Source organism: Sorex araneus, chromosome X, assembly GCF_027595985.1.
Source record: "Sorex araneus isolate mSorAra2 chromosome X, mSorAra2.pri, whole genome shotgun sequence".
NCBI lineage: Eukaryota > Metazoa > Chordata > Mammalia > Eulipotyphla > Soricidae > Sorex > Sorex araneus.
Window position 1 is genome coordinate 346,323,473 of NC_073313.1, and position 25,405 is coordinate 346,348,877.

General features: G+C 37.2%; 1 protein-coding gene across 1 annotated transcript in view; it reads right to left on the reverse strand.

Moving 5' to 3' along the window:
- Positions 1-25,405, reverse strand: part of ROCK2 (Rho associated coiled-coil containing protein kinase 2) — a 105,417-nt gene that overhangs the window by 13,075 nt on the left and 66,937 nt on the right. The window contains exons 8-27 of the mRNA XM_055119990.1: positions 23,858-23,949; positions 22,914-23,073; positions 20,878-20,938; positions 19,890-19,901; positions 18,089-18,168; positions 17,889-17,937; positions 15,481-15,616; positions 15,302-15,393; positions 14,829-15,075; positions 14,245-14,351; positions 11,205-11,364; positions 7,991-8,151; positions 7,212-7,396; positions 5,566-5,635; positions 4,505-4,608; positions 4,134-4,320; positions 2,216-2,309; positions 2,021-2,115; positions 1,292-1,471; positions 964-1,132 (exon numbers count right to left, since the gene is read on the reverse strand). Of these exons, the coding sequence (XP_054975965.1) occupies positions 964-1,132; positions 1,292-1,471; positions 2,021-2,115; positions 2,216-2,309; positions 4,134-4,320; positions 4,505-4,608; positions 5,566-5,635; positions 7,212-7,396; positions 7,991-8,151; positions 11,205-11,364; positions 14,245-14,351; positions 14,829-15,075; positions 15,302-15,393; positions 15,481-15,616; positions 17,889-17,937; positions 18,089-18,168; positions 19,890-19,901; positions 20,878-20,938; positions 22,914-23,073; positions 23,858-23,949 (2,441 nt within the window). The remainder of the gene's footprint in view (positions 1-963; positions 1,133-1,291; positions 1,472-2,020; positions 2,116-2,215; positions 2,310-4,133; positions 4,321-4,504; positions 4,609-5,565; positions 5,636-7,211; positions 7,397-7,990; positions 8,152-11,204; positions 11,365-14,244; positions 14,352-14,828; positions 15,076-15,301; positions 15,394-15,480; positions 15,617-17,888; positions 17,938-18,088; positions 18,169-19,889; positions 19,902-20,877; positions 20,939-22,913; positions 23,074-23,857; positions 23,950-25,405) is intronic.

Consider the following 25,405-nt stretch of genomic DNA (forward strand, 5'->3'; position numbering starts at 1 on the left):
GATTTTTACTTTACAATCAACTGTTCACACATAAATTTCCAGTGGCATTCACTAAGTGGCTTTTGACTCATACTATTTGTGTCAGACAACACAATTTTATCTATTTTCTAACTGATTTCTTCATTTAAACACTAAGCCCTTTTAAGGCAAGGATGAGGACAAAATAAATTAAGACTCTCTTTTAATGCCTACAACAATGTTGATTAGGTAAGTATTCAATGGGAGTCTATATGCTTTTTCTGTACTGTCATTCTTGAAAAGAAAGTTCAGAATTTTTTTCTTGGTATAAAATGGATGAAACAGGCAGCAAAACAATATACTCCTTTTTCATAAGTCTACTAAATGTATCAACTGTAAAAGTAATGCTGAGCAAAAATATCCATAATTTTTTTTTTAAATCCATGCAGCAGTTTCTTTTTAACTGAGCTCAAAGCAACTGGTTAGAGTTAGTGGTGATTAGTTCATGTTAAAAATAATTATTTTTTCAAAATTAAGGGTAGAACCCCAAAGGCAAAAGGTCTTTACAATATCAACTATACCATTAGGTTCCGATGAAATAGGTAAATAAGGCAAGATTTCTTCTTCTGATTCAGAATCAGAGTCAAACATATGAGAGCTGGAAGGCTTAGTGGCAATACTGAGAGAAGTAGTGGAACGCTGGTAGGTGAATGACATAGATTCCATAGTGTGTGACTGAGTGATATGAACTAAACACCCAACATAAGAAAATGCATAAAGTTAAGAGAAAGTAAAATGAAAGCTTAAAAGAGAGAGCTGTGACAAAGAACTTAAGTAACTAAATGTACAGAATATTCTTTTGTAGTTTTAATGTTGACTTTTGTCAAAGTTCAATAAATAAAATAACATTTAAATTATTACCCAAGAAGCGAGTTTTCCTAGCTAGTCAAAGGACTTAAAATTCAAGACTTGCAATAAGAGTAAGAAATAAAAACAAGCCTGTACCTGGAAAGCCATCATCGGCTTCGGCGTCTCCTGGTCCGCTGCCTATGCTAGAAGTATCCATGCCGAGATGCAGGGCCTGGAGCTGCGAGCGCAGCTGCTCAATGTCACTGTCTTTACTGTCCAGTGTCATCTGCAGCTCAATTCGAATTTGGTTCTCTTCAGCTATTTGCTGTTAAGAAATTAAATAACCTAAAATTAATGGGATGCCATTTCATAATTGTGCTTAGTTCAGTAATTACTAATAGAAATAGAAGAGTAAAAGATATCGACATAAAGAACTGTTCTTCTTAAAAAGCAACTTGGTCTAGAATGAGAAAAGTGCTCTTACGGCCTGCATTTCATTCAGTTCTTTCTGGTACTTGATCATCTGCTGGGTGAACTTTTCACGCTCCGATTTAAGCTCCATATGCAGTTTCCTATTCTCCTTCTCTTTCCTGCGCACGTCTGTGTCACTGCCACGCTTGACAGGTTCCTTTCGATTCATGATCTCAGCCAACTTATTCACAGCCTTGGAAACAAAACAAAACAAAAATAAGCACATAAATAAAATACATCTTATTAATGGCTTCTTCATAACCCACGAATAATAGTAACCTAAACAACTACTAATAAAAATCCTATTCTACATACGCTTTCTACATTAAATAATATACTTCCATTACTTATTATTTCTCCCTAGTTTATACTGTATTAGTTTTTCACCTACATGTCCTCTAAGAAATGTAATTTAAGTTTTTAAAGTTTGATTTATTTTTTAAAGAGTAACTTTAACAAGGTAGATCTTTTATTCACAAGGGAAGAGTCTTCTTAAGAGCAAAATAACTGAAACATTACAATTTTAAAAGATTAAAAGAAAATATTCCAAACAAAAAAATCATAAGTTTTCATGAATTCTGAACTGGATGATTGTTAATCAAGGTCCTCTCGATTGGGTAAAAATCATTAACTACTAATACCAACATATTCAATGAGTTAATGTTAACCTATACATTTAGAAGACAGAATTGACATGCTAATGAGAAAGTTCAAGACCCTATCTAGAATCTACTATACATACTTGAGTTTTAAGTGTTCTTTCATTTAACAGCTGCTTCTCAAATTGTGCTTTAATAGCAGTTGCACTAATCTCTTCATCTTTTAACCTTGACAGTTCTAAAACATTAAAAATACAAAAGTATGTTAATAAATATCACATCTGACAAATATCAAGAATAAACATATTAAGCATAAACTTGTCTTTGTTAATACATACGTTCTTGAGCATCTTTTAACTTGTTGTTTAATTCCTCTTTCTCATTTGCAAGATTGGCAACATCACTGGTTAGTGTCCTATTTGTTTCTTCAAGCTAATAAATCAAAAAGGAATACAGGTCATACCCTGACATGCCTCAAAATATTAAGACTTATTTTATAAAGCATATTCCATCTCTATACTTCATGTCTTTGATCTATCTTAGAACCAAATTGCCATAACACACTTCACATACACTCGAGGAAACAAACAAAAACCTGCCCTATCTGGAAATACTTTCGTATTACTATTTTTAAATGATAGACATTTAAATGTATCCTTCAACAGCCCAGGGGAGAGTAAGGGTACATATAAATGAGTGTCACACGAAGCTTTGGGGTAAAGATCTTCTAAGGAGTGAGCTAAGTGGAGACATGCATGATGGAATGAGCAGTATGACTGGTACGGCTTTGTAGTACTTCTTAATGAGAAATGTTTTGCAAATGAAAAAATAGTAAACAACAAAGTAAACAAATTTCAGAAGATTATTTTAAGACGAAAAATGCAATTTTACTACAGAAATGCATATCCTATAGTATTTTCTCCAAATTCTATTTTTTTTTTTTTTTTTTGCTTTTTGGGTCACACCCAGCGATGCTCAGGGGTTACTCCTGGTTCTGCACTCAGGAATTACTCCTGGCAGTGCTTGGGGGACCATATGGGATGCCGGGGATCGAACCCGGGTCGGCCGCGTACAAGGCAAACGCCCTACCCGCTGTGCTATCGCTCCGGCCCCTCCAAATTCTATTTTTTAATCTTTCCGGAAGGCAATTTTTCTTTACTCTTCTTTTTTAAAACTTGAGTCATAGCTGGTGGCATTGAAGGGTCACTCAAAGATTTGTATGTAGTGGTGGGTATCAAACTGGGTTTGGCCACATAGAAGGCAAGCAACTTTAGTCTATATAATACCTTGGCCTGTGAAGGAATTTTTTTTTTTATCACTATGTGCTTATTCTTCCTTTCATCCATGATTGTATCATTTTATTACACTTATTTTGTTGTTGTGTGGTTTCTGAGCCTCTCAACTATGCTAAGGGTTTATTCCTGGCTCTGACCTCAGGTATCACGATGCCTGGTGGTGCCCAATGAACTCAGGTAGACTGAATAGAAATACAAAGTGTATTTCTGCAAATACTGAAAAATTTATTTTCAGAGTTACATAGTTCTGTTCTTTCTGTTCTAGTACCACCTTTGAAAATTACTACTGTTTTTATGAATCTGGCAAGTGAAAAGGCAAATGAAAGTATTTGACACTTCCTTCTAAAGTTTTCATTGAATTTTTTTTCAACTGTATGTGATTATGTTCATGGCAGTTTCAAGATTCCTTTGAACCAAATTTTGTTCAGCTAGATTAACTGTTTTCTTTTTGGGTCACCCCGGCAATGCTCAGAGGTTCCTCCTGATTCTGCACTCAGGAATCACTCCTAGTGGTGCTTGGGGGATCATATGGGATGCTGGGGATAGAACCCAGGTCAGCTGCGTGCAATGTGCTACCGATCCGGCCGCAAGATTAACTGCTTTCTGTTTCTGGTATTTTCCTTTCACTTTATTCCTCTAACTCTGAATTTACTGAAAACTTAAATTGTTATATGTAGTTCGTTTTTCAATCTGTGTCAAATTATACTGAGGAGCTGATATAATTGAACCAAAAAAATCTATTCCCAGAGGCCAGAGAGATCATTTGAAAGATTGAAGTCTGGGATTCCATCTCCAGCAATGTATGGTCCCCCAAAATACCAACAGTAGTGCCTCAGAAAAAAAAAAAAAAAACCCTTATGACAGCTTTTTATTAGGATTGATTTTACCTCCCTAGTGCTTTCTAAGGAAGAATCATGACATATTTAGCTATAAACAACCGACAGCCAAAATTTTTACTCACAGATGCAATTGTAGCATCTTTTTCAGTGAGTTCCTGTTTGTGCCTAGCCATCATCTCTTTGATTTCCAGCTCTTTCATGATCTTTTCCTTTTCCAAATCAGAGTATTGTTCTTCGGCAATTGAACGAGCCAACTGCTCAGAATCTGCTTTGGTCAAGGTTATCTCCAACTGGGCAGCCAACGAGTCCCTATATTAGAGAGAGGGATCACTTCATAAGTTCAATGAAATACAGTCCATATCTCACTATTCACTAAATGCTTTTGTCCAACTCACATCATAAAGAAAATTTTCATTAAAGTAAAGCAGAAACTATTTTAGGAGTATGGAAAAAAGCTCCTGAAATAAAATAGACAGGACTTTGTGATTTTTACCTTTCATCCTGTAATTCCTGTTTCTTCTGCTGTAGTTCTTTACAGAGTTTAGTCTTTTCTTCACATTCTTCTTTCAGCTCCCTAACCTGTGTCTTATAGAGGGTCTAAAAAGCATTAAAAAAAGCAAAATTTAATAGAAATATTTGTCAGTTATTAGAAATAATTTTTATAGTCTAAATTTATCCAGACAAAAAAGACAAGCTGAAACTAAGCAAACATGTTCCTAAGAGGAATAATGTTGAAACCTGTGCAAATCAATAGTTTAATAAACTTTGCTAATTTCTGGTATTTAACTGATAATTTAAGTGCAATTCTTTTTTTCTTTTTTGAAGTAAAATAGTTTTTATTTGGAGGGAAACATGACGAGCAAGAGCATGTGTCTCACTGGTTGTGATGCAAACAGGAAGTGTGATTTTCAACTGGAAAGCAGAGTGAATTTTTTTTCAATAAATGACAGAGATGAGTAGTAAGACGAGTAAGAAAGCGAAAGATTATATTTTCTTAAATACAAAAAAAGGTGTTTGCTTCAATCAACAAAAGGTGATTTAAGACTGATCTCAAAAAAGTACAAATGTTAAAATGACAATTACATTACTTTCACTATAAAAATACTTTTAAAATCAACTTTGTAGGGTATAGAATATGTGCTTAGAACTATTTTTCCTAGCAATAATAATGGATTTCTGTTAAACTACCTACAATCCTTTGCAATTATCTTTTTCCTAAGTGATACAAAACATTCCATCACAACAAAACTCTGGGGTGGTTCTTTTATTGAGGGGCTGGGGTGGGGGGGGGTTAAATGTGTCCAATGGAGAGAGACACACCCAGCATTATTCAGGGCTTAACTCTGGTTCTGTGCTCAGGGGTGCTGGGATCAAAGTTGGACAGAACACATACAAGGCAAGTACCCTTCCCACTATACTATCTCCCTGGCCCCAAGCCTGGTATTGTTTTAAGCATCTATTCTAAAGACAAGAATCATTCTCCTGGCTCTGCAACAAAAATTACAAAAAAAGAAATAAAAAAATCCTACCACAATTGAGAACTGTGGAACTTACTGAGAAATACTGCTCTGCTTCAAGTTGATCTTGTAGCTCTTTCATTTGTCCGTCTGCATCTTGACGTTCTCTGTGGTACATTGAAAATTTTAAGTAAGTTACACACATTAAAAAAAAAAAAATCACATGAAGAGTGGCCCAAGGTATCCTAGGAGTCTCTAAGGTCCTTTCAGAAAATTCACAAGATTAAATCATTTCCTAAAATCAACACTTAAACATTCTCATTTATTCTCTAGTATTGTGTGGAAGTCGATGTGGAGGTCTCGTTCTGTTCAGCAGGGAGAACCCTTCGTGGGGCTGAGAAGGGGACGCAGCTAAATGAAGAGACGCAGAGGCCGGAGGAGGGAGAAAAGGCATTTATTCTATGGCAGTTATAGTATTTATACCTCCCTGCTGGGAGGAGGTGGTATAGCATGCACGCCGGGACCCCCAATAGAAATGCAGGGTGTGGCATGGGCTTTAGCTAGTAATAAACAAATGCTGATAGGATAAGATCAGTAAGATTAGGAGTGGCAACCTTTGCTAGGTGTGGCATGGGGTTAGCTAGTGATAAACAAATAGTGACAGGATAAGATCAGTAAGGTAAAATGGCTCCCTACATCTCCCCATTTTGTTTTAAATTAAATGTGGTCAGGGGAGGCATTGTCCGGTATCCCTTGTGACATAAAGACTCCTAACGGTAATAAAGTGTTTGTGATCATGTATAATTTCCGCCTCTTTTCTAAAACAAAAATATTATTACCTATAACTCATACTCAAACTTTCTTAAAAGTCCTTGGTAACTTTAATCGTATAAAGACGATATGGCTCAAAGACATTTCTAGCACTGGTGAGAACCTGGGCTAGATTCTCCAGCAATGCACGGCTTTCCAAGTACCACTGGACTGGTAACGGAGTCCATAGCACTGCTGGGCCTGGGGTATCTAATTCATTAGACACCACCACAAGGTCCAGCATCACTGGAAACGGCCTCTGTCTCTGCGTCCTCACCTTTAGGTCTGGCCCCTATTTTATTTTATTATATGGCCAAGGGGAGAGGGGAGGGGAGCATGGTAACACCCAGTGGTGCCCAGGAGTTACTCCCGGCTCTGTACTCAGGATTACTTCTGGGGGTGCTTGGGGACCCTATGGAATGGTCATGGAGCAAAGGCAGGTCAGCTGTGAGCAAGGCAAATGCCCTGTTACACTCTCACTGTGGCCTAGGTGCCTCCCTTTGAAAAAAAAATGTATAGTGCTAAATAATAAACCACTAAACCGAATTATATATTCACATCCATGACACGAAGTATAAAAGTGGTACTCAACTTGTATAGGCAAAAAAGAAAAATAATGAAAATATAAATGGTTAAGAGAAAATCCCTTTGGTTGAAAGATAAATCAAACTTGGGGCTGGAGCGATAGCACAGCGGGTAGGGCATTTGCCTTGCACGCGTCCGACCCGGGTTCAGTTCCCAGCATCCCATTTGGTCCCCTGAGCACCGCCAGGAATAATTCCTGAATGCAAAGCCAGGAGTAACCCCTGAGCATCACCAAGTGTGACCCAAAAAGCAAAAAAAAAAAAAAAAAAAAAAAGAAATCTGACTTAAGATACAACACATGAATGAATAGCTGTATTAATAAAACTTAGTTTTAAACAATTAACTTACTTTCGAAGTTCAGCATTTTGTTTTTCTAAACTCATTTTCATTTCCATGAGGTGATTATTCTCCTGCTTTAACTGCTTTTCTGACATTTTTAGTGTGTTAACTTGCTGTGTTTGCATCTTCAAGTCATTTTGTGTAAGGCAACGCTTTTGAGTCTCTTGCTCTATCTTTAATGTCAAGTTTCTAACCTAAAAAATAAAAAAAAGTATTGATATACAAGTAAATTATTTTGATTTGTGCTATCAGTTAAGCTAGCAGCAAATAATCATATAAAACAGGCTTTTGCCCTACACAGTTAATTCATTTCACACATAAATACTTTGAGATTCTTAGACTCTGTCCACAGAAGTGATATTATCAAGGAGTGGGGATGGACACATACAGGGGAAAGGAGGAAATGAGCAGAATGGGCCCAATGTAGACTGGTCAGTGGTGGAGGCACTTTGGTTGTGGGCATAGTTTAGTAATACTGGTAATACTGTCCCAACCTAAAATATAACATTAACAGTCCCACAAACCCTTACTAGCTAAATTCAAGAGAGTTTAATTTTAAAAAGAAAAGAATACATTTTGGGGATATTTTTGAGTTGTATCTTAAAATGTGGTCTTTAACTATTTATTATGATTAGTTTATCAATGAAATTCAATAAAATTGAGAGATTATAGAATATTATTTCATAAAAGAAAAAAGCCATTTTTCCTTCATCATCTTCATTGATGAAGCCATCAATGAATGTTTATAAAAATCTGGTTTATTATTTAGTAGTAAATACCATACTTACATCCTCATTTAGCACATCCTTCTGTTTAAGAAGCTCATTTATTTTCTGTTGAGATTGCTTGAGGTCACAGTCTAATATAGAACACCTTTTCTCAGCTTCCAGCAATAGGTTCTCCACTTTCTGCTTTAATGTCCTTTCCTCTAAGAGCTTTTTTTCCATTTCTAGTTCCACAAAAACGGATATAATAATAAATCAAAAGGAACATATCAAATATATGACAAAGTGACATTAAAATAATACCACTTTTGAAAAATCATTTATTTGGTTTTGGGCCACACACAGCAGTGCTCAAAGGTCATCCTGGCTCCGTACTCAGAGATCACATGTGGTGCCGGAGATCTGAACCCTATGTGATGCCAGGTCACAGTCACCACAGCTACAGGCAAGGCAAGCAAGAGCTTACATCCTGTATCGTCCCTCTGCCCCCAACTTAAGGTATTTTTAATTCCCAATTTAATATCCTCATCACTCTTTTTGATAAGTTTCTTATGTCAACAAGTTCATCCTTAAAATGTAGAAGGTTCATTTTCAGGGAATCGGGGTTTACCAGCCTGAGATCAGGGATAGTTCAGGGTAGGAAATGCCTGCCGCAGAAACATAATGCCCAGAGTCTGATCACTGGTGCCCTCACATGTGCAGAGCCTTGTCACAGCTCTCTGGGCGCCCCAGTGCCACAAGAGTTCATGTAATCTCCAGGGGCTGAATTCAATCCCTGGCACTGCACAGTCTCCTAGGAATTGGTTGGTGTGGCCCAAAACCCAAAAGAAAATTACTTCACATCAGCGAGAATGACCTGGAGCACAAGGACCGGAACCTTGGACCAAAGAAACAGACCGAGAGGTCGGGTGCTTACTAGCACTGCGTACGAACCCCCGAGCACAGCCACGGGTTATTTCTGAGTGTCACAGGTCCAGGAATAGCCACTGTGAACCAATGGGTGTGGCCCCCCAAAGAAAAATAAGCCAAACCAAAAAAGGACTGGAAACAATGAGTGCTGAGGGGGATAAAAAAGAACCTTCATTTACTGTTGGTGGGAATGCAATGAGGCTCAGTCTCCATGAAAAACAGTACAGAGAATTCTCAAAGTATCTGGTATAAAGCTATCCACCATATGACCCAGTAATTCCACTCCCTGGCATCTATTCCAAGAACGCAAAAAATAATTTGAAAAGATAAATGCACACCTATGTTCCCTGCGACACTATTTACAATAGCTAAAATCTGGAAACACTCAACTATCCAACAACAGATGAATGGATAAATTGTGAGGTATTATATGTACATAATGATTACTACTGTTATAAACATTTGCATTTTCCTAGAATTTAGGAGAAACTATAGGGTGTCATATTAAACTAAATAAATTAGGAGATATAAAAATACTAGATGATCTCACATGTATGGGGAATATAAAGGAATAAAGCAAGGGAACAGATAATGGCCAACGAATATAAACCATAAGATTCAGTCCAGAGCACTGAGTTTTGCCCAGGAGCAAGGTTAGGAATGAGGGAGGCCGGTATCTAAGCCAGATACTATGTCTCCAGCCTCACAAATTAGTATTTATCAGAAGAAAAGGAGAAAGTGGACGGGTAAATCAGGTAAAGGAGCCAAGATGTAAGATGAAGAGAAGATCTGGACAGTGGTAAACACAATGCAATACAAACAGCTGCTGATTTATACTGATGTAAACCTGAGGCTTATATAACATTATGTGCAGTGCCAGTGTTCTTTTCTTTAAGTTCTATGATTCTTTCATAAAAATACTGGACTGATTTTCTTTGAAACTTCAAATCCATCATGATTAAAAAATAAATAAATAATACTTGGGAGACAAGAAATTACCCAAAACAATTTCAAGATAAGGCTGGTTTGTAGAAAACTTTGTTATCCTAGATTCATTAGTATTGTAAAAAATTTTCTTCTTTTTTAAAAAAAAAAAAATCACTAAATTAGCTAATATCTTCATCATGCCAAAGTTCCAAAATATTCAGTGAATTTATACTCGTTAAATCAGTTATTATTTGTAAATTGGGGGTGGGGGGAGGAGGGCATATGCATCAGTGCTCAGGACTCACTCCCGGCTCTGCATTCAGGGATCACTCCTGGTAGAGATCGTGGGTCAGAGGGAGTACAGGGGATGGCGCCTGGGTCAGCCACAAGCAAGGCAAACACTCACTGTATCTGGCTCTAGCCCCTATTTGTAATTCTTTATCCTGCATAAACTGGCAAGAATTTTCTAACACAAACTGGTGAACTATCAAACTCAATATTCAAAAAAAGAGTTCATCCCTGAAACTGACTATATAACTTCATACTTCTGTGTCTGTCACTATTGATACCACTTAAACATTAATGTTTTGGATCTAAAACTTGTTGTTTTTGGGTTATACTGGCAATGCTAGGGAGATCATATGTGCTGCCAGGGATCGGATGTGTGTTGGCTACAAGCAAGTGAAGGGCTATACCGCCTGCACTCTCTGTCCAGCTCAAGAAGTTGCCTTGCCCACATGTCCAGCCCCAAATCTAAAACTTTTGTTGAATAGTTTTGTTTGTATTTTAGAAATGATTGTGGTCATTAAAGAAAGAAAAAAGTTATTCATGCATTGTTCCTGTGAAAGTTGTTTTTGGGGATTTTCATCTGCTTTTTGTGGGATTGTACCCAAATATGTGAAGCTGAAGTTCTACTATTAAGCCAATTCTATCCCTTGCCCTGGAAACTCCAGTTTCCAGTTTATTGGCAATGAATAATAAATTATTTTTCTAAATTAAAGAGGTTTACTACTGAACCAATTTGGAGTAAAGTGCTTCAAGAAAACTTAAAAATGTGTGTGTGTGCGTGTGCACGTGTGTGTGATTTGGGCCACATCAAGTGGTGCCTGGTGGTTGCTCCTGATGCAGTGGGCACTGGGATAGTCTAACCATGCAGTGCTAGAGATTGAACCAAATTTCCTGGTTATAAAACATGAGCCCCAGCCCAGAGTTATCTCTGTGGTCCCAAGAAAACACTTTAAAAAATGCTTTCATCTTTTGGGGGCTGAAAAGATAGTACAAGAAATGAGGCTTTTTCCTTGCACTGCTGTTGGTCCAGGTTCAATCTCCCCACTGACTCCCCACAGGACATACGGTTGCCCTGCGCACCAAATCTCACATAGCTCTGAGCACTGCCCTACCCCCAGTCCCGCCCGAACACACACGTAATAAAACTGCTTACCTTTCATGGCTTCTGATTTTGCTTCTTCAATGGATTCATAAATTTTATTTTTATCTGCCAGCCTTGCTTTTGTTGTCTTATGTTCCGTTTCCTCTTGCTCTAAGCTCTGCTGTATAACTTTTAGTTGGTATGTCATATCAATTTCCATGTTGTTCTTTTCCTATTTAAAAGACAGGAAGAAAAAAAAAACCCTGGCTCACAAAATGAGGCTACATTTCGGAGTTAGTAAGAATGCTTATCACTTACCGTCCTCTTTCTTCAGAATTCTTATAGAAGTAATCTCTGTCCTCTCTCCCCTGTATACTTCCTTCTTCCTGTGCACATCTCCTGTATCTCCATTCTTCTCTTTGACATGTATGAGATTATAAACTAACCAATCACATTCTTTACTTGATGTGATGGCTGCCCTTCAAACTATTTGCTTAACATACCTGATGTTGGATTCACTTGACTTTCCACATCCTGTTTCTCGTCTGTCAGTTCTATATGAAGTTTTCCTTTGTTATCTCCTAACACTGATGGCTCTTTGTAGTTAGTAGTCTTTTGCCACAATGCTCATCTTCCTATTGTAATTTCTCAAACTTTTAAAATATACCTATTTTTCCTTTTTATATGCCTAAGAAAAAATTAATTTCAGAATCCTCTATTTTTTTTTCTTTTGTTTTTGGGCCACACCTGCTTATCAGGCTATTATTGGGGAACTAGGGATCAAACCTGGGGCAGCTGTACACAAGGCTTAGCCACTGTTTGATCGCTCCGGTCATTTTTATACCCCATATAGAGGGGCTATTTCAAGTTTAGAATCCTTAATAGGAGCCAGAGAGATAGTACAGCAGGCAATGCTTGCTTGCTTTGCGTGCACTGACCTGGGTTAAACCCCCTGCAAAGCCTATGGTCCCGAGTCTTCCAGGAGTGATTTGAGCAGTCAGGACTAATCCCTGAGCACTGCAGGGTACTGCCCCAAAACAAAAAAAAGATTTTATAATTATTTTCTATAGTTTATATCACAAATAAAGGTATTTATTTTCCAAATAAAATACAAATTATTTTCTTCAAATCATACAATCCACCAACAGTGTAGTCTATTCTGCCCTTAAAAACTATTTCTACCTCTCTAAACAATCTGTTTCCAGACGGGCTCCTTTACTTCCGTGATTTCAGATACATCTGCACTGATAATTCTCAAATAGTTCTAGCTTCTGTTACCACAGTTTACTTCTTTGTACACATTTTAATTCACAACTTCATAGGCACCTCAAGCATGAGGCTCAAATGGACTGAACAATGTATACCTTTGGAAGAGTTATTTTTCATTTAATCTTTACTAGTAATGATATTTCTTATCACAACATAGGAACCTGGAACTTATCTTTATATCTACTGACATAACACACAACCAATATTTCTCCCTCAAATATTCGACTCATTCTTTTTTCATCCTTGTAACTACCGAACTATATTGTCAGATTTACTGAAGAAGTCTCTTATAAGTCTTTTTGCCTCTTTTCCTCAATTAATTCTCTACATAGTGCCAAGCCATCTATTTTAAATGAACCTCCAAGAAGATTTAATTCTAAGGCATTCAGTGGCTAGCCTATTATGTTTCCTGGATGGGTCAAGAAACGGAAAATATGTTTCTTCACAGAGCATTCGCAATCTTCTCTTGGTTACCTCATGACAAGCTCTGTAGCCAAACTTCGGTCACTGGATTACTTGTCCTATAGCATTAGGACAGTGATGGTCTACGGGCCAGTTATGGCCTATTGATATATTACAGCAGAACTGGATTATTATAACAGAGGCAATATGACCTGTCATACTAAATATTCATTGTATTTCCTTAAATATTAAAACTTTATTACTTCTGCTCTATACTCCAGAAATATTTAACTGTTCATATTTCAAGAAATTCTGTTTTATAAATTCCTATCTGATGTGCATTTCTCATACTATCCTCCCCCAGCTAAGAAGTCCCTTTGCCCACCAATTAATCCTGTCCTAAATTCATTCAGTTAGATGCAAGACAGCCTGACCATATAGCTATCATTCTGTATTTATCACAGTGCATTCTAATTATCTGTTATTTATTATTACTTATAAAATTATTGGATACACTGTGAGATTGCTAGACACAGACTGCATCGTCTTATTCCTATGGAAAACAACATTAATATTTAAATACAAAAGTAAAATATTAACTTCACAGAGACTAGATGTGATCACTGGTATACAATTTGAGGGAACGTGAGTGTTTGGCCACACTGATGGTACATGAGGGTTGCTCCCAGTGATGCTCTGGGGATCACGTGATGCAGGGGACTAAAGGCGGGAGTCCTTATACAAAGTATGCTCACCAGCTTGCCTTATAATATTTTTGAAGAAAAACTATCACAATATCTTTATGCAAGTAATAATAACTTTTTTAAAAAGTCATAACTTTGGGGCTGGAGCAATAGTACAGTGGGTAGGGGGTTGCCTTGCTCGATTCCAGCATCCCATATGGTTCCCCAAGCACCACCAGGAATAATTCCTGAGTGCAAAGCCAGAAGTAATCCCTGAGCACCACCGGGTATAATCTAAAAAGAAAATAAAAAGTCAATAACTTTATGTAATATTTTTGTTTTAAGGCTACTCCAGTTCAGTAGTTGGGGGTCGTTCCCAGGTTGCTGGCAGACCACGCAACGCCAGAGGATCATGCCCAGGACGCCTGCTTGCAAAGCATGTACTTCGGCCTTCAGCCCTTTAAGCTATCTCCCTTAAGCTAACTTTATGTAACTTTTAAAACATGTCAAAATTTGAGTTTCCTTGGATTTCTTGAGAAGCATACTCATTATACTTAATCCAAGATGGTATCTTCTTTCATAAACATCTAACAATCCGAAGGTTACTTCATAGTGTTATACGCTTTAAAATATACATGACTATCTAGTTTATACCATCAACTATAAGGCCATGAGTATGCAAAAATATCCTCGGAACTCATTTCCCATGAGAAATTCTACCTTTAGCTTAACATAAACACAAAGATGAGTATGTTTACCTTCTCCAAATCAGTAAACCTCTCCTGTAGTTGTCTCTTTTCTATCTCTACTTTTGCTAACAACATTTTGCCATTCTTCACATCTTCTTCTAGGCCAGATAATCGACCTAAAATTGCAACATTAAAAACAAAAAGCCAGTAAGACTATAAAATATATGCATTAAATCAGGAGTGAAAAACTGGAAATGTAAAACTATACAGCTAAAACATATTATCTTATTAAACATTACCTCAATAAAAATAATTTTAAAAGATGCTCAAAAGATTAGGAAACATTATATATATGCTGAAGCTATTATTTATGACCAGAGGTCTTATAATTATTAGTAGGAAACTTTATAGTTAGTGAACTAGAACCCAGTCTACCACTGAAGAAATGAACAGTACTTATAGTACTTAAAATACTTTCTACTATTTGAAAACCTATCTTTCATTTCCCAAACTATAAGTCAATGAATTTCTAACATGGTTTCTAGAACAGAATAGCAAATCAGAACTGCCCATCTTCATCTTATTATCCATTAAAGTTATCTCCAAATTACAAATCATCAGGATAAATTTAAGAGTAATTAATATTTTGATACCTTGTAAATCATTAATTATTTCTGATCCATGGGTTCGGTCCCTCCTTTCAGATTCTAGAACTGACTGAAGATTCATAAAATCCTTTTCAAGCTTTAACTTGGCAGTCTCCAAAAGGCAATTTTTATCTTGTAGATCTCTATTGTTAGATTCCAACTGCTGAATCTGCTTTGAACTTTCTGCCTGGGTTTTTCTTAATCGAGCTGCAGTATCAGATTCTGTTCTCAGCAAAGCATTAGTTTCATCCAGCTATTTATTCCATGCGAAATAAAACAAAAAATTTTAAAATAGGTCTATATAATGAAAATATTTCAACTTATTACCCATTATAAACACCTGAATATAAGTAAAAGCCCAAAATAATTTCCTGAGGATTTCCCTCTAATATTAGAGGCAAAAGTTTTCTGTACCATTATTAATACTAAAAGTCATAAATAAGATTAGGTATCCTTATTGTAAATAATAATCAACCTACTTGTCTCTGGAGTTGATTCACTTTCTCAGAGGATATTTGAGAGTTCTGGTTTCTTTTTTTCAAATCTTCGAGTTGATCTTTTAAACTGTTAACTACGATTTTTAAAAAAAGCAATTCAGTTTCAATATAATATGCACACTTAAAATTTTTCTAAGTATTAAATATTCCACATCACGAACCATCATTTTCCAAATTCCGTTTCTTATCTGCTTCATGATCAGCTTTCCGTTGATATTCTGCATTTTTGTGCTGAAGAAGTGCTTTTTCTCTTTCTAATTGCCTTAATGCTGATTCCACATTTTTCCTTAAGGTAACCTGAAATAATGGTTAAATTATACAAAGGAAAGTGGATATAAAAATTAAAAATACCAATTATTTTAAGCAAATTTTTAAAAATTTCTAAAAAAATGCTCTAACTGCTGCTATGTTAAAATTGCAATAATGGAGTGGAGAGATAGCACTGTGGGTAGGGAGCTTGCCTTCCTTCCCTGAGACTGAACCAGGTTCAATCCCCAGCACTCAATATGGTTCCTGAGCACCGAAAGAAATGATCCCTGAATGCAGAGCCAGGAGTAACTCTTGAACACTGGTAGATGTGGCCCAAAAACCAAAACCAAAAAAATTTGCAGTAATATTTTTCATGTTAAAAAAAATAGCATGCATGCACACACACATGCGCCAGAGTGGTACACACACACACACACACAGACACACACACACACACACACACACGCATATGGTAAGCTGCATTCAATCCCAGTGCCCTTTTGGTCCTCTGAGTACTGCCTAAGTGATCACACACACACACACACACACACACACACACACACACACACACACACACACACACACACACACACACACACACACACACACACACACACGGTAAACTGTATTCAATCCCAGTGCCCATATAGTCCTCTGAGTACTGTCTAAGTGATCTCACACACACACACACACACACACACACACACACACACACGGTAAACTGCTTTCAATCCCAGTGCCCGTATAATCCTCTGAGTACTGCTTAAGTGATCTCTCTTAAGCACACACACACACAGAGGCCAGAGTGGTAGTACAGTGGGTAGGATGCTTGCCTTGCATATGGTAAACTGCATTCAATCCCCAGTGCTCATATAGTCCTCTGAGTACTGCCTAAGTGATTCCTGAGCACAAAGCCAGGAGTAAGCCCTCAGCATTGTCTAGTATGACCCAGAAACAAGCAAAAAACAAAAATAGCACATACTTTTTTTCAGTGGTGCCAGAGACTGAACCCAGCACTTCAATTATGCAAGGCTAGTGATCTACCACTTTGTTATATCTCTAGACCCTTAAATAGCACATACTTTTAAAATAAATAAATAAATATTATAAGTGTTTTGCCTACTATCAAAACTCAAACTTTCTATAACTTCCCATTAACAAAGACATACTTGGTTAGCACAAACAATAGGTTTAGAATGTTATGAACAGCTATCTAAAACCAAACAGATCAACCAACCAAGGATTCTATTTTTAAGCCATGTTAGCACAAACGTAAGTGTTCTGGCCGCTCCCAATGGCACAGTGCAGCTATAGGCTGTACAGTTTAATGTTTGGCCAGCCTGCAATACTGCTCAGGCATAATGGTGCTAGAGGCCACCAGAGCTATTCCTGAGGGCGGGTGGGAAACCAGGCAGTGCTGGGTACCTAATTCAGTATCATGTAGATGCCACACAGGGGCTCTAGTCCTTTAAACTGTCTCCCCAGTCTCATATGTAAATTTTCTATTTGGAACATACACTAAATTAACTTGCTTGCAAAAATAAACAAAATGAAGTCTACTGAAGCTAAAGAGAGAATGCAGGCGGAGAAGTGCTTGCCTTGCTTGTGGCCAACCTTAGTTGCTACCTGGCCATGCATATGGTCTCCTGCTGAAAGGAGTGGGTCTTCAGCACAAAACCAGGAGTAAGCCCTAAGCACCACCTGGTGTGACCCAAACCAAAACAAACACAAAAAATATCAAATTAAGTTTATTTTCCTCATTACCCTGTAACTGTAGTCTTACCCATCAGTGCTGTAAGTTTCACCCTATGTCACTGTCATCCCGTTGCTCATCGATTTGCTCGAGCGGGCACCAGTAACATCTCAATTGTGAGACTTGTTGTTACTGTTTTTGGCATATCGAATATGCCACGGGTAGCTTGCCAGGCTCTGCCGTGCGGGTGAGATACTCTCGGTAGCTTGCCAGGCTCTCCGAAAGGGGTGGAGGAATCGAACCCAGGTCAGCCACCTGCAAGTTGAACGCCCTACCTGCTGTGCTATTGCTCCAGCCTAGACACTTAGTTAGTCTAGTAGTAGGAGAACTATACAGGTAAAAACAAACAGTTATTTTCCGGGCCACACCTGGCAGTGCGTGGGGGCTATTATGAAACCCAGTGCTCAGGGGTGACCCTTGACAGAGCTCAGGGGACCAGCAGTGGCAGGAATTGAACTCAGGGCTTCACACACACAAGGTAAGTGCTATATCAATGAGCCACATCCTTGAGCACACACAAATTATTTTACAAACAAAAATGCTGATAAAAGTATAGAAAAACTTTACCTCTTCTTCTAGCTCCTTTGATACCTTCTCTAAGCGAATATTAACAGATCTAAAATCAAGAGACAACAAATAAAATATAATTCTAATTTACAATAGAAACACAAGAGAAACAGTAAATTTTAAAATTATATATTCACTTTGTAATTTTCTTCTTAAAATAAAGGTTTAAAAGATCTCTATACATTTAATTATCTACATACTTGCACTTCTGCTCTAGTTCTTCTTTAGCTTGCATTTCAGTGCTAAGGTGCTCTTCTAATGTATAGAGTTTTTTCTGAATCTGTCAAAAAAAAAAAAGGAACTATATTAGAAATCTGATCACATTTAAAAGGATAGAAGGGGAGATGATGGGACGGAAACTGGGAACAATGGTGCGGGGAAATGTACGCTGGTAGAGGGATGGGTGTTGGAACATTGTATGACTGAAACCTAATCATAAACAGATTTGTAAAGATCTCACGGTGACTCAATAATAAAATCTTTGAAAATAAAAATCAAGGAATAACAAAAACCACGAAAATTTTCTCTTTCGATATACTTTCATAAACTGGCCAATACTGTATACTTTCTTAATATGCTTCTTGTGAACAGAGGGGGGAAAAATCATCTTCTGTGAACACATATACAAAAAAGTAAGTAAGAACACACCACACAAACATAAATGAATGGAAGGCTCTAACCTTGTTGGAATTCTTCTAGGACAAGACGTTTCACATTCATTATAAAAGAAATAAGTAATATACTGTTATATGTTCCACTACCCTGCAGTTTATTTGGTCTTAAAATGTAAGAATATAACCTCTTTTCTGTATTTCCCTACATAGTGCCAGACACTGTACTTTGAAGAGCTATGTCTCACTTAGACAAATGACAACAGCTATTATGTCATTTCCTTGGTAGCTTTCTCTGGTTATACCAGCCTTTTAAAAATGAAAATCACAGAAGCTACTGAAATAATTAGTTTTTTAAAATTACGTTTAAATTTAACTTCGGGGCAGGGTAGGGGGTGTTCTGGGGCTACACCAGGTGGGGCTCAGGGCTTATTCCTGACTCCGTGCTGCCATCACTCCTGGCAGGTCTTGGGGAACCATACATGGTTCCGGGGACTGAACTCAAGTCAGTCGCGCACAAGGCAAGCACCCTATCTGCTGTTCTATCTTTCTGGCCCCAAAGAATTTAACTTTAAAGGTCCCATTGTACATTTGGTGCCTTCTATTAATAAAATTAGCAAAAATATTAAGAAGATAGTAGTGTTACACCATATTGGCCAACCAAAAACCAGAAGTTTAATAACTGGGTTAATAAAGCATAGCTATTGCAACACTGTATATGACTGAAACCCCACCACGAACAGCTTTGTAACTCTTATCTCATAGTGATTCAACAAAAAAATTTTTTTCAACAAAATACGTAAAATACATTATATGCCAATGCAAATGTTCTTACTTCTAGGCTTTCAATGATTAGATTCCCTACATGCTGCCGATTAAAAAAAATTTTTTTTCACATATCTTTTATTTCTTTTTTTTTCTTTTTGGGTCACAACCTGCGATGCACAGGGGTCCATATGGGATGCTGGGAATAGAACCCGGGTCAGCCTCGTGCAAGGCAAACGCCCTACCCACTGTGCTATCACTCCAGCCCAGATTTCACATATATTAAGCAAAACTATTCCTCCCCAATAAGAATATACTGGCCAATGAACAAGTCAGGTTTAACTGCCTTTGGCTTTTTTCAGTATAACACAATCACATTCATTATCAAGTGCCATTCAGGAGTTCTTGCTGTAAGTTACATATTTCTAATAAATAAAAAGAAAATTATAGAATATGTATTTTAAAAAAGATCAGTAGGAGCAATAATAAAAGAGATACTTGACAGAAAAAAGCCAATAACTTCACTGGGGTAGATGTAATATTCCAGGGGCTAGGTGGACTTTGTATAAATCAAAACATTCCTAGAGCGATGAATTTTTCTCCGAGTTTCACAACACCAACATACCTCTTGACTTTCCTGTTAAAAAAAAAATAATTAAAATGCTTGCTGTGCTTTATACAAATTCTTGAAATATAAATCATACCAAATATATATGACCAACTCTTAAGGTTTCTATAAGTTTTGAAAAGAAAAATGTTTAGCATGATGAGTTATATGTACATGCATGCATACTTATGACGTAGGTTTATATGCAATCACAAATTATATATAGATCATAAAATATCATAACTGATAAAATTATCCTTTATATAAATTCTTCCCTGAATTTTCACACTTGAATCTCTGCGCTATTTCTGCACCCTTAGCTTTTCGCCTATACCCATTCAGATAATTTTATTTTTTAAAAGTGTATTATGACAGTGACAGTATTATAGATTACAAATGGTCTAACTGGCATTACACTTGTTAATAAAGCTACTCATCACTCTCGTCCTGTAACAGTTATTTTTGGTTTTTTGGGCCACACCCCGGCAGTGTGGGGAGCTTACTCCTGGCTCTGAGCTTAAGGACCCGGCTAGGCGAACCACCTGGGGTGCTGGGGATTGAACCTGGATCAACTGAGTACAAAGCAATTATACTATCTACTGTACTACTGCTCCAGCCCCATCATTTTTATTTTTTCATCAAGACATTTTTTTTCCTGTAGGGAGTAAGGGGAGTGGGGTGGGCTATACCTGTTGGTATTCAGATACAATGTAGATCTAATTGAACCTGAGGTTCCCACATGCAAAGCATGAATGGACTCTAGCCTGTCCAGCTACACCCCCTTACCCAATTGCATTATTTTAGGCATTAAAATTAGGCCTAAACGCATGAATGATTCAACTTTTAAACTAGGTATTATATCTAACACTTAACACTTGTCAAATAAGTTGTATCATTATATCATCTCAATGTTATATTCAACTAAAGTATAATAAATATTAATTGCATCATACTTTAAATACATATTATTAAGATATTCGAACATGTAACAAATATATGTACATACTTCATTTTTTCTTGATTGAATCGTATCATTTTCTCTACAAGATGGTGAATCACTTAATAACCTGAGGGAAAATTAGGAAATAAAATTATCTTGCACATCACTTTAATTCATCTTCTAATATCAAGTCACTCATAATCAAATTTTATTTATTTTAAATATTTATAAATATTTCTGTTTTCATGTCAACATATTTTAAAGGAAGCATTGCTCTCTCCTCTTGACATTTATACTACTTTCAATAATTCAAAATACTAATCTTTTCTTGCCCTCTTTCTTTTTTTTTTTTTTTTCGGTCACATCCAGCAATGCACAGGGGTTACTCCTGGCTCATGCACTCAGGAATTACTTCTGGCGGTGCTTGGGGGACCATATGGGATGCTGGGAATGGAACCCAGGTCGGCCTCGAGCAAGCAAACGCCCTACCTGCTATGCTATTGCTCCAGGCCCATTGCCTCTCACTCTTAAGCATGTTTTAAATTTTCAACATTGTTGAGATTGGAGTCATTAAGTGGAGTTAAACTTCCTTCTTTCATTTTTAGTTCTTTCATCTCATTTTTAGTTTCTATAACAACTTTATTCTTTTTTAAGAAATCGAAGAAGACATCTCCCTTACTTTTCAAATATAACATCTCTTGATCGCTGGGTCATAATACGTTATAATATATGAATTTTCACTTTTTTTGTTTACAGTTTCTCTTAAGTGGACCCTTCCTTACTGCCTATAAACATGTTTATGTTTTCCTTGAACCAACTTTCATTTTAGTTAGCAATACAATAATTTTTAGAATACTATTGTTAGCAGGTGACCAACTCACTCCTATTTCCCAGTTTAGCATGAAAACTTATGTCACATCCTCGAAAACTCCTACAATCCTGAACAAAAGTCATGGCGATTGGTTACTCATCATTAGCACTGTAGCAGTGTTGTCCAGTTGTTCATCTATTTGCTCAAGCAGGCACCAGTAACGTCTCCATTGTGAGATTTCTTGTTACTGTTTTTGGCACATTAAATATGCCACAGGGAGCTTGCCAGGCTCTGCGGTGCGGGCAAATACTCTCTGTCACTTGCCCGGCTCTCCGAGAGGGATGGAGGAATCGAACACCTAGGTCAGCCTCGTGCAAGGCAAACACCCTACCAGCTATGCTATCATTACATATATTAATGTGCCAAGCTTTTCAATGTCTCATGATGCTTCATTCAACTATTTAAGTTTTCAATGGCTTCCCACTGTCCATCAAAATAAAAAAAAATCCCTCAAGCTCTGCACACAAACATCATCTACTGCGTTGTATTTCTAAAGTCCAATTTCAATTTATTTTCTATTTCTGCAATTACAACTCACTTTGGCAGACTAATTTTTATTGAAGGACCTTGTGTCAAGTTCTGGGTAGACGGACAATTCACAAGCAAAAGAATTAGCCTCATCTAGTCCTCCAAATAGTCAAATGACATGCTCTGTGCCTGAGCCATAACAAACTGCACTATTACCTATATATACTCACATTCCAAACTTCTGAACCTACCCTCCCTACAACTCGCAATAACCTCCCTACCTCTTGATTACTAAAAACTTCTTACCTTTAAACTGGGATAAAATGCCACCTCTTCCTGGAGTTCTTATTTGACTTCTCCCCCCCATCCTAAACAGGTGTGAATAATTTTTCTTTTGAGTCATCTCAGATTTCAAATACCTTTTAAGGCAAATATTATATTCTACCCTAGATTATAATTATCTTTATTATCTCATTACCTACAGGCTCCTTCAAAAAAGAGGATTTTGTGGGTTTTTTATTTTTGGTTTTAGTCTATACCCCTCACAAGAACACTGAATACAGTCTTTCATTCTTAATTTGCAACTGAATGTCGTCAACCATTCAGAAATGAACTCAATTAAAAAACAACTCTTTTGACAGTGCTTTTGCAAAAGCACAAAGATAAAAATAAGCTACAGTAACAATTTTCTACAACCCAGAGTCTTGAAGCAGGGCATTTCTATATTCTAAAATAACAGAAATTTAGCACAAAAGTTACATACAAATTTTCTCTATAGTAGGTAAATCCTATAAAAGGCAGTTGATTTCCCACAAAAGCTTTGGGAATTGGAAAGGTTTCTACATCTCCTTTATCATCTTCAATGTCATCAAAATTGCTGCTGTCTATGTCACTGCTGAGCTCAGGTACCACAGGAGCTGCCGCTATTAAAAAAAAAAAAAGTGAAAAAGTGAATTGTCATTATAATAAAAATATCCTATTTTATAACGTGACATTAATTTTAAAATCAATGATTATATAGTAATACCAATTTTATTACAGTACTCGAACAATTGTCATGTTTTAATTGCCACTATAAGAATTTATTTGATCAGTTTATATTTAAGGTATTACAATTAACAATAACTTTTACCTACATTCTTTAGTCTTTAATTTTTTTGGGGGGTCCTGGGGACACACCTAGTGCCACTGGGGACTACTACTGGTTCTATGATTGGAGGACCATGAAGTGCTGGACATCCAACCCAGGACAGGTATCTTTCCTGGTCCCTATTGTCCTGAAGCAAAAATAGTTCTTACTCTTAAATTTAATATCAAATAAATGTTAAAGTTAAATGTTATGCCCATGTATGGTCTCTTTAAATTATTACTTAGCAATTCAAATACACTCAAACAAAAATATTGAATTTTCCCATTCTGAAGATCACTAAGATTAATAAACATGATAAATATAACATAAAATATTTATGTATTTTTGTTATATAAAAATATAACATAAAATAATTGAAAAAATACTGTGAAAATACACATTGATTTGCTATGGTACTGAGATAATATTTAGTTATGAATGTTGGCACATTTTAGAGAAATCTTAATCTAAAAACTAGTTAGCACTAAATGCATTAAACAAGCTTTTAATTCAAGTGAGGAATCAATTTATAAGATGTAAAGTGTGCTGAATGGAAATACCTGCATTTATTGACTTACTCTCTCTTATGTTATCCCAATTCCATTGGTCATTCTTAAAGAAAGGATGTTGTTTGATTTCTTCTACCCCATTCCTCCCAAGTCGAACCTCCCTAAACAACGTAAAGATTGTATTATCTCCACAAGGAACAAAATAAGGACCACAAATGAGTTTGCAATACCTCTATGAAATGATTTAATATTTCTCAAAAATAAACAATCTCAATTTACAGTAAACAGTCTCGAGATCAGCTGCGAAGACTGCAGGTCAGAGTGATAATACAACGGCTAAGGCACTTGCTTTGCACATGGGCTACGTAGGTTTGATCCTGGCACGGTCAAACATGCTCCCCTGAGCCTAGCAAGGAGTGATCCCCAAGTGCACAGAGGCAGAAGCTGTGAGCAACTCTGGGTATGGCCCAAGAGCAAAAAAAAAAAAAAAGAACAAAACAAAAAATGGCAGGGACCAAAACATAGTATACATCAGGCAGGACACTTGCCCTGTACATGACCGATCTGCATTCAATTCCCGGCACTCCATAAGGTCCTGCAAGCCTAGCCACAAGGGATGACTGAGTGCAGAGCCAGGAGTAAGCCCTGAGCACTGCTGGGTATGGGCCCGAAACAAAACCAAACAAAATTTCCAAAGGCCACAATATATAGCAAAATCACAGAAAATGTATTTCCATCTGTACTTCTATCAAGCAAAAGTGTACATGAGAGTTTCAAACAAAAAGATACACGGTCTGAAAAGACAGTACAGTGAGTAAACTGCTTGTGCATTAGCAGGTGTAGCCCCAAAACAAAAGAACAAAAACAAAACCAAACAAAAAAATTCACTTGTATGTGCCAAAACCACATGACCAGTATCCAGGATATATAATGGACAAAGACTTGGGGCTGGAGAGAGATAGCACAGTGGGGAGGGCATTTGCCTTGCATGCGGCCGACCTGGGTTCTATTCCCAGCATCCCATATGGTCCCCTGAGCACCGCCAGGAGTAATTCCTGAGTGCAGAGCCAGGAGGAACCCCTGAGCATCGCTGAGTGTGACCCAAAAAGCAAATAATAATAATAATAATAATAATAAACAAAGACTGACTTTAGGCAGAGAAGGATCATCAAAGATCTCTATAGAGATCTAAAATTTTAGGCTTAAAATTTTCTCCGATTCTTAAATGTAATTCGCATATTATAGTTGAAGCTGTCCATATTTACTCTAAATGTGTGTGCATTAAGAATGTGGGAGCAGGGCTGGAGTGATAGCACAGCGGGTAGGGCGTTTGCCTTGCACGCGGCCGACCTGGGTTCAAATCCCAGCATCCCATATGGTCCCCAGAGCACCGCCAGGGGTGATTCCTGAATGCATGAGCCAGGAGTGACCCCTGTGCATTGCTGGGTGTGACCCAAAAAGCAAAAAAAAAAAAAAAAAAAAAGAATGTGGGAGAAAAGTTTGGATCACACCGAGTGGTTCTCAGGACTAACTTCTGGCTCCTGAGCTCAGGAAACTCTCCTTTCAGGCTAGGGACCATGTGTGGTGCCAAGGACTGGACCTGGGTCAGCAGCGTGT